General features: G+C 51.7%; 1 protein-coding gene across 3 annotated transcripts in view; it reads right to left on the minus strand.

Annotated features, from left to right (window-relative positions):
• KIF3C (kinesin family member 3C) overlaps window positions 1-11,569 on the minus strand; it is a 38,108-nt gene extending 26,539 nt beyond the window's left edge. For all 3 annotated transcript variants that reach the window (XR_009248274.1, XR_009248275.1, XM_058682752.1), the window contains exon 1: window positions 10,012-11,569. Coding sequence is in view for 1 of the 3 variants with exons in the window: in XM_058682752.1 (XP_058538735.1) it covers window positions 10,012-11,559 (1,548 nt within the window). In the remaining 2 variants the exon portion in view is untranslated. The remainder of the gene's footprint in view (window positions 1-10,011) is intronic.
• Window positions 11,570-12,203: the final 634 nt, after the last annotated feature.

The following is a 12,203-nucleotide window of genomic DNA, read 5'->3' on the forward strand; positions in this document are numbered from 1 at the left end:
AGCATCCCGGAGAGAGGCAAACCCCTGGAATGTTCATGGGAAAGGCCACCTCCCGAGTCCCACAGAGGAATGATATAAACAGCACTGGGCATGTCAGAGAGCCTGAATGCTGGTACATTTGCTATGTAATCTATTACAATCTATTTGCTATGAAATCTAGGGCATCAGACCCTGGACTTCAGTTTCCTTATCCGTAAAACAGAAGAGAATACCACCAACCTTGCAGGCTTTGGGTAAGAATGGTGAGTTGGATAACATGTGAAAGTACTTGGTAAGTGATAAAGTACAATCAAATGTCAGCAGTTCCTTGTCAATCAGTGTCTACTCATCACAAAGAGCAACACAAAACTATCAGTGGAACAGTCCTTGCTCAAATCTCTTGTTACCACCACTCCTACTGTCACAGGCCTATTTCTCCTTCTGTGGCTCCCTCGTTACAGATCTTGAGAAGACAGCAGTAAGAGAAAAAAAAAAAAAAAAAAAAAGAAAGAAAGAAGAAAAAGAAACCAAAGAGACAACAGTAAAGGGAAGAACCGTGCTATTTGCAGTGATTTTCTGCCCCGGGGGACAGAAATCAGGAGACTCAGTCTGTTTCCTGCCTTGAGTCTCCTTGGATGGCTCAAAACACAACAGAAAGGATTGGTCTCTCAAATGCTAGGAATTCTCCCATCAAGAAGAAAAAAATTAGCGATCGGGAAGCATATTGGCTGGGGAGTGAACTGAGCTGGACTCCGCTCCCAGCTTTGTATTGGACAGGGGATGGATGCCCCTCGGAGAAAAGCGGGAAGAAAAAAAACAGCCCGTTCACTTCAGTCAGAAAACCACAAACACCTCACGTCTGATCCCTACCTTCCTCCTTCTCCCCTACTTCCCTTGTTTAGATGTAGTGTTCTAGAGGGTGTCTCTCCAGCACCAGGGATGCAAGTGAACAACAGAACGCTATAATGTCAGAACTGGATGAGACCTAAGGAGGCATAAAGGGCAGACTCAGCATTTGACAGCCTGGGCACAGGGCCAAGGGCTTAGGTGGGTCACTGGGGTCATACAGCCTCCAGCCCCCAGGCAATGCTTGGTCATTCCTCTCCAGTCCCCACTGCCCATCATTCAGGCTGGCCTCTAACCCTGGGCTCCTGACCTGCTGCTTCTGAGGTGAATCAGCAAATAGTACAGAAAGCAAGGAATCATCTATTGATCATGTCTTGCAGTCCCTGGGAGGGGAAGTGACTTGTCCACGGTCACAGGATTTCCAATAACTGAATATCACTGAGAATGATTATCAACCCTGGATCTCCCTCAATTATTCATTTTTTTTTAAATAATTTTTTTAACGCTTATTTTTGAGACAGAGAGAGACAGAGCATGAACGGGGGAGGGCCAGAGAGAGAGAGAGAGGGAGACACAGAATCTGAAACAGGCTCCAGGCTCCGAGCTGTCAGCACAGAGCCCGAAGCGGGGCTTGAACTCACGAACAGTGAGCTCGTGACCTGAGCCGAAGTCGGAAGCTTAACCGACTGAGCCACCCAGGCGCCCCAATTATTCATTGTTTTTAAGCCAATCTTCCAACCAGGTGTTAACACATTTCTTTTATATATTTTTCCTCCCTTAAAATTTTTAGATTAGTTTTTATTTAACAAAGTACTATATGCTTGCAGTAAGAATAAAAAGATAAAGGTAAAAAAAGTATAAATTGAAAAATGAAAGCCTCCCTCCCCATTAAAATTCTTAGAAATAACCACTATTAGTGAATTCGCATCATTCCTTCCAGAAATTTAAATAATTTAAAGACTTACTCAATTATACCTACTGATACATGCTCCTGGTCATGGGTACTCAAAAAGATTTGTTGATGATATGAATGAAAGGAGCCAGGTGAGTTAGGGGCTGGGGGTTTGCATCATACGGAAGGCCAGAGATGGGTTGAGTTAAGCATCTCGCCAGATAAGAGCTCCCACTGGGGCCTATTAGCCCGGGATCTGGCATGAATCTTTCGTATCTGAGTTGGTGTTACAGTGTGGAGGTAAAGATCGTGGGCTCTGGAGACAGGCAGACAGAGGCTCCTGTTCTGGCCCTAACGCTTCCTAGGCACGTGACCCTGGGTTGTTCCTTAAGGAGTCTCGGTAGCCTCACTGGTCACGTGGAGATTAAAATAGTACTACTTCATGGGGCTAATGTGCGGATTAAAGAAAAACAATGCACATAAAGAACACAGGCAGCGTGTTTGGCTGTACGAAACCTGCACTAAAGAAACGGTAGCTATCATCATCATTACTATTGTTGTCATTATTATTTTGCTGGCTCACCTCAAGAAAGGAGAAAGCCTGCAGGTCCATCATCTAGTGCTATAGAAACAGATCAGCCCAGGACCTGGTACTCCTCTGTTAAGTACATCTGGCAGGAAAGGGAGACAACTGAGAAATAACTCTAATATGACCAGGAGTTAATGCCCAGGAATTTCTCAGCATATTACAAATTCTAGATATACCAAACCACAAGAACAGGTGCCCTCTGAACTCTGGGAACAGGGATCTGCCTTGCACAGCTGCATGGCAGAATGGCTAGCTTTGTGGGAAGAGGGACCATTTTCTTATCTCCTCAGGCTACCTAGTTCAACAGCTCTCAGGCCAAGAAGGCTCCAGAAGCGCCCTAGACTGGCCAGGTGCAACAGGCTGGCAGGGCATGGCAGGAGAAGGGTGCCCTTCTCTAGCTGCATTCCAGGCCTTGCCTCTAGTCCTCAGAGCACAATGAGAACATTATCATAGCCACTTGATCCAATCTTGTGCTATCTGGGGGCTGGAAATGACTAAGGGCAATAATACAGTCCTCTAGTCAACACACATAGGGAGAAACCCAACACTGGACCAAAAGGACTGCTGAGCTTCGACATAACTTGAAGCCCAAAACATCTGATGGAAATGTATGAGTCTTAAATGCTTCTTGCCAGGCAAATCTTTATATTATAAAACGCCCCAGCTCATGGTAGTTCTGTTAAATGATCACACTGCTGCCAGGGATGGGAAGGAAGAGAAGACACGGATCCCATCAATGCCAAGAGGCCATGGACTCTGACCTAGATGTCAGACGCAGCTCGGGGCACCCATCACTTTTTATCAGGAGGCTTCTCTCAAGGATGGTGGAGGACTTAGCTGAGATGGGGGTGTGTTGTGTAGTCCCTGATGACCCAGCCCTGTAAATCCGAGTGTCTGGCATGGGACTGGTGTCCTGGGGGACGTGGAAGGAACCAGACCAGCTTTGGGGAAGTAGACACTTCCTAGATTACTGGGGAGTCTCTCCAGAGACTGGTAACCGCCTTATTCAGAGACCAACATGAAGACCAGAGAGCGGAATGATACTGGGTATTTAACTCCCCCCTCCACAGCACTTTTTCTCCTCCTGGGGCTCCTTCTCCCCAGAAGTCCTGCTATTCACCCCTTTACCCACTTTCTCCTTCTTTCTCCCTGCCTTTATGACCCCACTTCTCTTTCCCCTCTTCACCGTCCCCTTCTATTTCTTTCCTGTCTTTCTCCCCGTTCTCTTCTCTCTTTTCTTCATTTCATTGTCTTTTTCTAACTGGCCATGATAGAGAACTGAAAATTATTTTTTATTATTGACTGAATGCATACATTAAAACTTAAACCCTCTGGTCTTAATTTTTTCTTTTTTAGGTTTTATTTATTGGGGCACCTGGATGGCTCAGTCAGTTAAGCATCTGACTCTTGATCTCAGCTCAGGTCTTGATCTCAGGGTTGTGAGTTCAAGCTCCACGTTGGGCTCCATATTGGGCTCCACGTTGGGCATGGAGCCTACTTAGAAAAAATAGTAATAATAATATAAAGTTTTATTTATTTAAGTCACCTCTACCCCCAACATGGGGTTCAAACTCATGGTCAAGAATTGTATGCTCTTCTGACTGAGCCAGCCAGACACCCCTAATCTGAATTTTCAAAAAGATGAACTGAGTATTTTATATTTTGCTCTAAAAAATAGTATTTCCAACAATTAAGGACTTTTAGGAGGAGGAGGGGCTTTAAAGACCATCGAGTTCAATGGCTTTGCTGATACATAAATCCCTTTTGAGCGCCTCTGACATTCAGTTTCTCCTTGAGCCCTCCCAGGGATTGAAGCCCACTACCTCTAGAAGCAGCCCATTTCTAAATGTTAGGAAGTTTTTTATATTGACTTTAATCTGCTCCTGTAATTCCCATCCTCTGGCTACCAGGACAATCTAGGATATAAAAACAGGACAATCAGGGCGCCTGGTGGCTCAGTCAGTTAAGCGTCCGACTTCGGCTCAGGTCACGATCACACGGTTTGTGAGTTCGAGCCCCACATCGGGCTCTGTGCTGACAGCTCAGAGCCTGGAGCCTGCTGTGGATTCTGGGTCTCCTCTCTCTCTGCCCCTCCCCTGTGCATACTGGCTCTCTCTGACTTAAAAATAAATAAACATTAAAAAAACCCAAAAAACGGTGCAATCATCAGAAAGTGAGGTGCCTACTGGGTTCAAAAGATGGGGGTAGCCCAGCTGGCTGTGAGGTTCTCCCACTGGAGTAGCTGGCTTGGGTGGGCAAGATTGAGGAGATATATGGCAGCCAGCCACTGGCAGGCCCTGAATGCCAGACTAAAACGTGGTGTGTCTGACTTATCAGGAAGGTGAAGCCAAGAGACACTGTCCATGAGGCAGTAATAAAGTTGTTATTTACCGAACACTTACATGCCAGGAACTGTGCAAAGTGCTTTAACACTGATTATCTCATTTAATCCTGTTAATTATTGGTACTGTTATTGTTTCACTTTATGGATGAGGTAACTGAGGTCTCAGAGCTAGTAAGTCACTAAACTCAGGTCTGTGTCTGATGCACCTGTTCTGAATACAGCACGCTACAGAACAAGGTCAGCAGAGAGACCAGGACGGGAGACCCCAGTCTGGGAGTCATTTACATAGAGGGAGAGAGTGTCAAGAACAGAGGGTGAGGGTCCCATTTAAGATCTCTTCTAAAGACGGGCCCCCAATCTCCATTTCTGGTCTTGTGCCTCCTCTTAAACTCCACCGATCCATCTCTAGCTGCCCATTGGATTTTGTCACCTCAAGTTCAATGCAGCCACACAACCTCCTGCCATTTTCCACCACCTTCCTAGCAACCAGGTTGCTGATCTTCCTAATTCTTAAAGCATAAAAGAGGATCAAATTTTGTGTTAAACCAACCCGGGCTCGACTGGATTTGCCACATGCAAAATATGAGGCCTTGGGCAAGTTACTTAACCTCCATGGGCCTCGGTTTAACAGCTATAAAATGGGAAGAGTGACACCACCTTTCTTGGAAGGTGCTTGTGTGGATTAAGTTGCATAATTTATAATACAATATGTAGTATAGTGCTTGGCACATAGCAAGTGTTAAGTAAACGGCATTATTACTGTGATCACTGCTATTTCTGGAGCTTGAAACTCCCTTTTTTCATAGCTTCTCGTGGTTAATCCCAGTGCTCATGAGTGGGGGGGGGGGGAGGGGGGGGAAGAAGAGGGACCTACAAAGTGGACAATAAAAATTCAATGCAGTTTGTATTCTCTGCAATGACCTCATCCCTTTGGCTTTGGGAGCGGCTGCTGCAGGGTCTCTTTTCTACACCCACCACAGACAGAGCTGGGCTCCGGCCAAGACCTGCCTGCTCTTCTCCCTCCAGACCTAGTTACGTGGGGACCAACAGGCATGCCTCTTCCCCTCCTCTCTTTAACTGGAACCCTCATTTTGTGTCATCTGCAGCCCTGACCTCCCCGAGACACACTTCTGTTTTCTCTCTTAAGTATCCAGGATCAAAGTTTTAGAGATTACCTGGTCCAATCCCTCAAACAACTCAGTGCGAAATTAAAGTAGTCATTTAAAAAACGTCTTGGGGCGCCTGGGTGGCGCAGTCGGTTAAGCGTCCGACTTCAGCCAGGTCACGATCTCGCGGTCCGTGAGTTCGAGCCCCGCGTCAGGTTCTGGGCTGATGGCTCGGAGCCTGGAGCCTGTTTCCGACTCTGTGTCTCCCTCTCTCTCTGCCCCTCCCCTGTTCATGCTCTGTCTCTCTCTGTCCCAGAAATAAATAAAAAACATTGAAAAAATAAAAAAATTTAAAAAAATAAAAAAAAATAAAAAACGTCTTGCGGGGCGCACCTGGGTGGCTCAGTTGGTTGAGTGACCAACTTTGGTGCAGGTCATGATCTCACGGTTTGTGAGTTCGAGCCCCGCGCCGGGCTCTGTGCTGACAGCTCAGAGCCTGGAGCCTGCTTCTGACCCTGTGTCTGCCTCTCTCTCTCTTCCCTCCCTCACTCATGCTCTGTCTCTGTCTCAGAAATAAACATTAAAAAAAAATTTAAAAAAAAAAACCAAAACGCCTTGCACAATTAAACGTGAATAAAGTGGGCCTTCTCCCAACCAATCCATATGCTTTCACCAGTGCTCGCCACAGTCCGTGCACTGTGCCCAGACACATGTCGGCAAAGCCACAGCCTCAGTTGTGGGTCTGTGACTTGCCCTGTGCTCCCTTCCCCATAGGCCCTGGAAGCCATCAAGCCCCCTGGAGGTACTATATAAGGGTTGCTAATGATTCGTGAGAAAGCAGGCGCTGGTCACAATCGCAATCACAAGCAAGCACACATTTGCACACCTAACACCCCCCTGAGGCCCATGGTGAACACAGAAGGAGAGATGAAAGGAGACTCCAAGGAGACAGGCACTGTGTTTGTACACAGTGAGGACAGAACAAAGGAAGCAGGGAGCCTGGAGGTGGAAGAGAAAGCGGCGAGACAGACTGTAAGATGAGTCAGAGAGTGAACGAGGGCACTAGGTCGCATCAGCTACCGCTTAGTTGCCCCCAGAGGGTGGTGTGAGCGGGGAAGAAGGGAATGGGGGGAGGCGAGAAGGGGAGTTGATGCCATAACCCAGAAGTGGGAACCAGAGGAGAGTGTGGCTGATGGGGAGCAGAAACTCAGTTAATTTCCAGGAGGGACCCGAGCTCCCAGCCTTCTGAGTTCTCCCACGTCTTTCTTGCCCGGCTCTGCTTCCGGAGCTGCAGGGTTATGGCAAGGCCGCGGGGGACGGCCCGGCAAGGAAAGAGTCAAGCTAACAACAAAGATGTCAATCCCGGAGATCACTGGACCCCTGCTTGGTAGACAGAAGCCACCCTGTGGCTGCTAATGCCCCTCCATTTATTTGGCTCTTTCAACGTATTTCAAATGCCCACCCACTAATGATCTCATTTAATCTTTGGCACAAGCCCGTGGAATAGGCAGGCCCGGGATTATCTCTACCTCGCTCCTCCCCTCTTTGCCCTGGTGATCCCTCAAGAGTCCTCAAATGGTTTCCTCCATCCCAGAAACATCCAACATTGAACCAGCCAGCGCCTTAGAGGTACGAGGAGCTTGGGGTCCTCTGTCCAGGCTCCACTTTGAGTTGCTTGTTGCTGTTTGTCCTGGGCTGGGTGTGATAAGAAGTCACAGGACATGGACTCATTCCCCTCCTGGAATTTCCCAGCCACCCCTCCCCCTCCACTAATGTCTGAAAGCCTGGCACATAATGACCGTTTCTCCCAGTCCCCAGGGAGATGTGTCAGATATGCGGGACTTCTCATTAGGCGGACGGAAACCTAAGGCCTAGAGAGGCGAAGGCCTTTGCCCTGAATCACACAGTGAGCAAACATGGAGGGACCGTGATGACTTGGGAAGAGCACAGGTCTGGGGGCATTAGGAGACCTGGGTCCCAGTCCTGGCTCCACTGCTTATCAGCTGAGGGCACAGAGAGAGTCACTCAACTTCCCCAGCCTTGGTTTTCCTAACTGTCAAGTGGGAACAAGTAGTTCCCATCTCTTGGGGTTGCCTGAGGTGAAGATGTCAAAGAGTTACAGAAAAATGAATTTTTCTGATTATCAAGTAGCACAGGTAACATCAGGATGCTGCTGTCATGGAGAGGCCAGATCAAGCATAAAGAGTCTAGGATTTCCTTAACTTACCTGTGTGGCCCTGGGCAAGTCCAGGCCTCAGTTTCCCAAAGCCCCTGCCAGCATTAAGAAGGAGGGTTCTGTGGACCATGCCTTTAGAGCAAGAATCCTGGCGCTGGCTGCCCTGATCTCCTGACCATCCTATTATCTGTGCCCACACTGCCTGAGATCCAAGAATCTTGCTGAGGGAGCCAGTCAGTTGCCAACAATGGGAGATCCCATTGTTCCCAGAGGGAAGAATCCACTGGATCCTTCATTCCAACCCCTCTACCCATTTCGTCAGGGCTGAAGTGTGCTTCTGCACCGTCTCAGCCTCCACAGCCTCCCAGCCTGAGGGGACATGAGGATGGAGAAGGGAAAGTAAGGGGTAAGGGGGCACTCTTGGTAATGAAACCAATGACAGACTCCTGCCCATGTAAGCTTTCCCAGTGGAAAGTACCAGACTGCCTGGATTCCCTTCCTCCTAGGGAGAGCTGAGTGTAACTATTCTGCCATTAACATCTTGCTTCTCCCAGGATGGCCCCAAAGGTGCTGGGCCCCTGATCCCTTCTTTGAGGAAGCACCTCAGCATAACCTTTGCTGAGCTCACGGAGGTGAATTAAATATTAAATATGCAAGGCCAGAGCCGCGGGTGCAGCAACACATTCCCATAAACACAGACAATGGCATACAGCTCATCTGCCCGTCTTGCAGCAGCTGCCGCTCTCCTTCCGCGGGCTGGGTTCCCTGATCCCCAGCCCACACTCTTGAGAGGGCATAAAAAATAGCAATGTTTTTTTTCTCTCGAGCAAGTGAACTAGCAAGTGCATGGTTCCCTGTGTCCTTCCTCCAACCCCTAGTGCTGAGGAATCCAGGGACCCGGAAATACCTGGAACATTGAGTTGTGGCATCAGCAGCAGTGAAATTTAACAGGTCTGTGGCTGGCCTGGCAGGGACCTCTGTAGCTTAGCCCCACCTAGGGCCTGGAGGCCCCCATCGGGAAGGGGACGGCTCAGGAAGGCCCAGATAGCTCTCAGGGCAATGGGGAACTAGCTCTTACTGGGACCAGGACAAGGCCTGGGTGTGGGGGCCAGTTTGCTTCTCAGGTTGGAAGAGCTTCAGAGATCACTGAGACCACCTCGGTTTTACAAAAAGGGAAACTGAAGTTTGAGAAAAGGAGGAAGCAACTTATACAAGGTCACTTAATGAGCTATAGAATAGCTAGGCCTAGACTCCAGGGCTCCAGGGTAGAGCCCAGTGCTCTCTCCTCCCCTCTCTGTGATCCCCGAATCTCCCTCCTGACGCTACCAAGGACCAGGCTCTGCACTGCATGGCTCCCGTGGACTGCTTTCATGGGAAGCTGGATCCATCCCTAGTCCTACCTTGCCATCCAAGTACCGAAAGAGCACGAGGTCCAGGCATTCCAGCTCAGCTCTGCCATTTTGTAGGATGGAACCTTGGTCACGTCACCTCTCTGACACTTACTTAGTTCCTTGCCTGTATGGTGGGGACTTAAGAACCAGGACCCTGGATGGCTCCTGTAAGGCTCAAATGAGACTGCGTTTGTGGGGCATTTGGTCAACCGGGAAGTGCTGTCCGAATGTCAGATATGGTTAAAATGGTGTGAGCTGTGAAGGTGCTGCAGAGGGAGGAGGTCCCAGGGGAGGAGGCTGTGCAAGACAACCCACACCCAAACGAGGCTGACCTGGTCGTCCCGTGGACCCGACTGACACAGACGGCACCAGCAGAGATGGACAGGCAGTAGGTGAGACCAGCTCAGGTTCACTGGCTTGAAAGATCACCTGCCTGCTTTGCTTCGTGTGTGTATGCGTGTGAGTTTGTCTGTCCTCCTAGGCGCTCCTGGAAGGTTCTGCCTGGCAGCCCGGAATCGCAGGAATTTGCCTGGCTGCTCCAGGGGAGCATCTGGCAAGAGGGCAGTGTGTGGCGCTGAGGGAGGACACCTTGCTTCACTCAGGTCAGGGCACAGACCCTCAAAGAAAAGCCTGTCACCCAGATCCCTCTGGGGACCTCTGGAGTACCCCTGCTCTCTGGGGCCCTTACCTTGTACTTGGCTGCGAGCAGCTCTGTGGCCTGCTGCTCCCGCCTTAGGTCTTCCAGCATCTTCTCCTTTTCCTCCAGCAGCTTCTGCTTCTCCTCGCTCACGAGGCTGCGGTCATCCTGGATGGCCGCCTTCTCTTCCTCCAGACGCTCCTTCTGTTCCTGCAGGTAATTCTCCATGTTCTTATCCAAGGCTGACTCCAGGGTAGGCTGGGGCGGGCGGTGGTTGTTGTTGTTGCCATCCTCCTCTTCGGCCACCCAGGCCTCTATCACTGGCCCCTCAGGGTACCCGGCTGGGGCTGACACAGCCTTCTTCCTGCGGCTGCTCTTCCTCCGGAGCCGCTTTCCCAGCATCCCCTTCTTCTCCAGCTGGGCCTTCAGGCGGGCGATCTCCTCCTGAAATTCCCGCAGCAGGGTGTCCTTGGGGTCCTCGTTCACCCGGGGCTTGTTCTTGATGTTCTTGGCCCTGTTGGCAAAGCGCAGGGTGGAGAGGCTCTCGTCGTAGCTGTGCGAAGCTGGCCCCAGGGTGGCCACCATGATGGTCTTGGCGTTCCCCCCCAGAGAGTCCTGGAGCAGCCGGGTCAGCTTGGAGTCCCGGTAAGGGATGTGAGTGCTCCTGTTCCCCGCCAGAGCAGCGATCACGTTGCCCAGGGCAGACAGTGAGAGGTTGATTTTGGAGGCTTCCTTAGGCCTCTCTCCACCACCACCACCACCACCACCACCGCTGCCGCCGCCGCCACTCCCCGTGGACTGCGTGACCGTCCCTCCGGCTGTGTTGGGGCCTGCCTTGTTCTGCCTCTCACTGCCAGCCAGGTCCACCAGGTTGAGCTTGCCCACACGGATGTGGTCCTGACCATCTGAGCCACGCTCACTGCACTCCACCGTGATGACGAAGATGGCATGGGAGCGGGAGCTGACCTCATTCATGTGAGTGCTGCCCACTGCCCGGGTCTGGTTCCCCAGGTTCATCACGTGCTCAATCTCCTTGACATTCTTGGTGACGAAGGAGGAGAGGTCCTTGATGTAGACGCCAGTCTCCGGGTTCTCCTTCAGTTCTAGCCTCTTGCCAGGCTCCTTGGAGAGCAGGTCTCGAATCTCCTCCTGGTAGATCTCCAGGTAGGAGGCCCGGACCAGGTACTGCTGGTTCTGGGAGCGAGAGATGTGGGTGAAGATATGCTCAAAGGCATTGGGGATGACCCCGCGCAGCTCGGGCTCCACCCAGGTCCCCTGCATGGTGTAGGTCTTGCCAGTGCCCGTCTGGCCGTAGGCAAACACCGTGCCATTGAAACCCTGAAGCACCGAGTCTACCAGGGGCCTCACGGTTTCATCATACAAGTCCGCCTGCTTGGAGCTGGCATCGTACACGGCATCAAAGGTGAAGGACTTGGGCAGCTCCCCTGGGGCAGCGCGGGGGTTCCGCAGGGTCACCTGGCCCAGTTTCACGTCCATGGTCAGGATCTGCTCGTGACCAGCAGCCTCCTCCTTCCGGCTGAGGGGGCGGCACCGGGCCACCACCTTTAGGGCCTCGCTGGCCTTGGTTTTACTGGCCATCTTGCCGCTCTGTCCTTCCTGCCCCCAGGGCCCCTCCGCAGCCTGGGCGGTCCTGCTGTCTGTCCTCTCTAGGTCCGGATCAGCGGGGCCGGCCCAGCCCCCAGGCGCCGCTCTTCAATCCGCATGCAGCCTCCTAGGGTGGGGATGCTGGGAGGTGGCCCCGCCGCTGCTGCAGTCCGGGCCTCCACCGCTCTCCGGTCCTCGCTGCACCGGCCGGGCAGGGAGAATTAGGCAGAATCCCCGGGCAGCCGCGGGAGCCGCACCGGCCGAATGGCAGTGCCCGGAACCCGCCCCATGCTGGGGCAGAGGGAGCGCTGCCGTAAACAGCTACGGCAACAATGAGATAAAGGAAGAGGAAAATGGGATGGGGGTGGGCGGCGAAGCTGTCTTCTCCTCCTCCTCCTCCTCTTCTAGGGATCCATGGCGGGGGCTGCTGGTCCTGGGCGGCCCGGGGTCCCGGCCCTCCCGAGGGCAGAGGCTCACCTGGGGTCCTCCCCCCGCGCTGGGGGATCATTCATTGCAGCCAGCGCGGCTGCCGCTGCCCCTGCCTCCACCTTCCCCGCCGCTGCCACCGGAGAATGAGAGAGAAAAACAGAAGGGGATGGGGCGGAGCAGCCGCGGCGAGAGTGATGTTGCCGCCGCGC

This window comes from Neofelis nebulosa, chromosome 9 (genome assembly GCF_028018385.1).
Source record: "Neofelis nebulosa isolate mNeoNeb1 chromosome 9, mNeoNeb1.pri, whole genome shotgun sequence".
Taxonomy (NCBI): domain Eukaryota; kingdom Metazoa; phylum Chordata; class Mammalia; order Carnivora; family Felidae; genus Neofelis; species Neofelis nebulosa.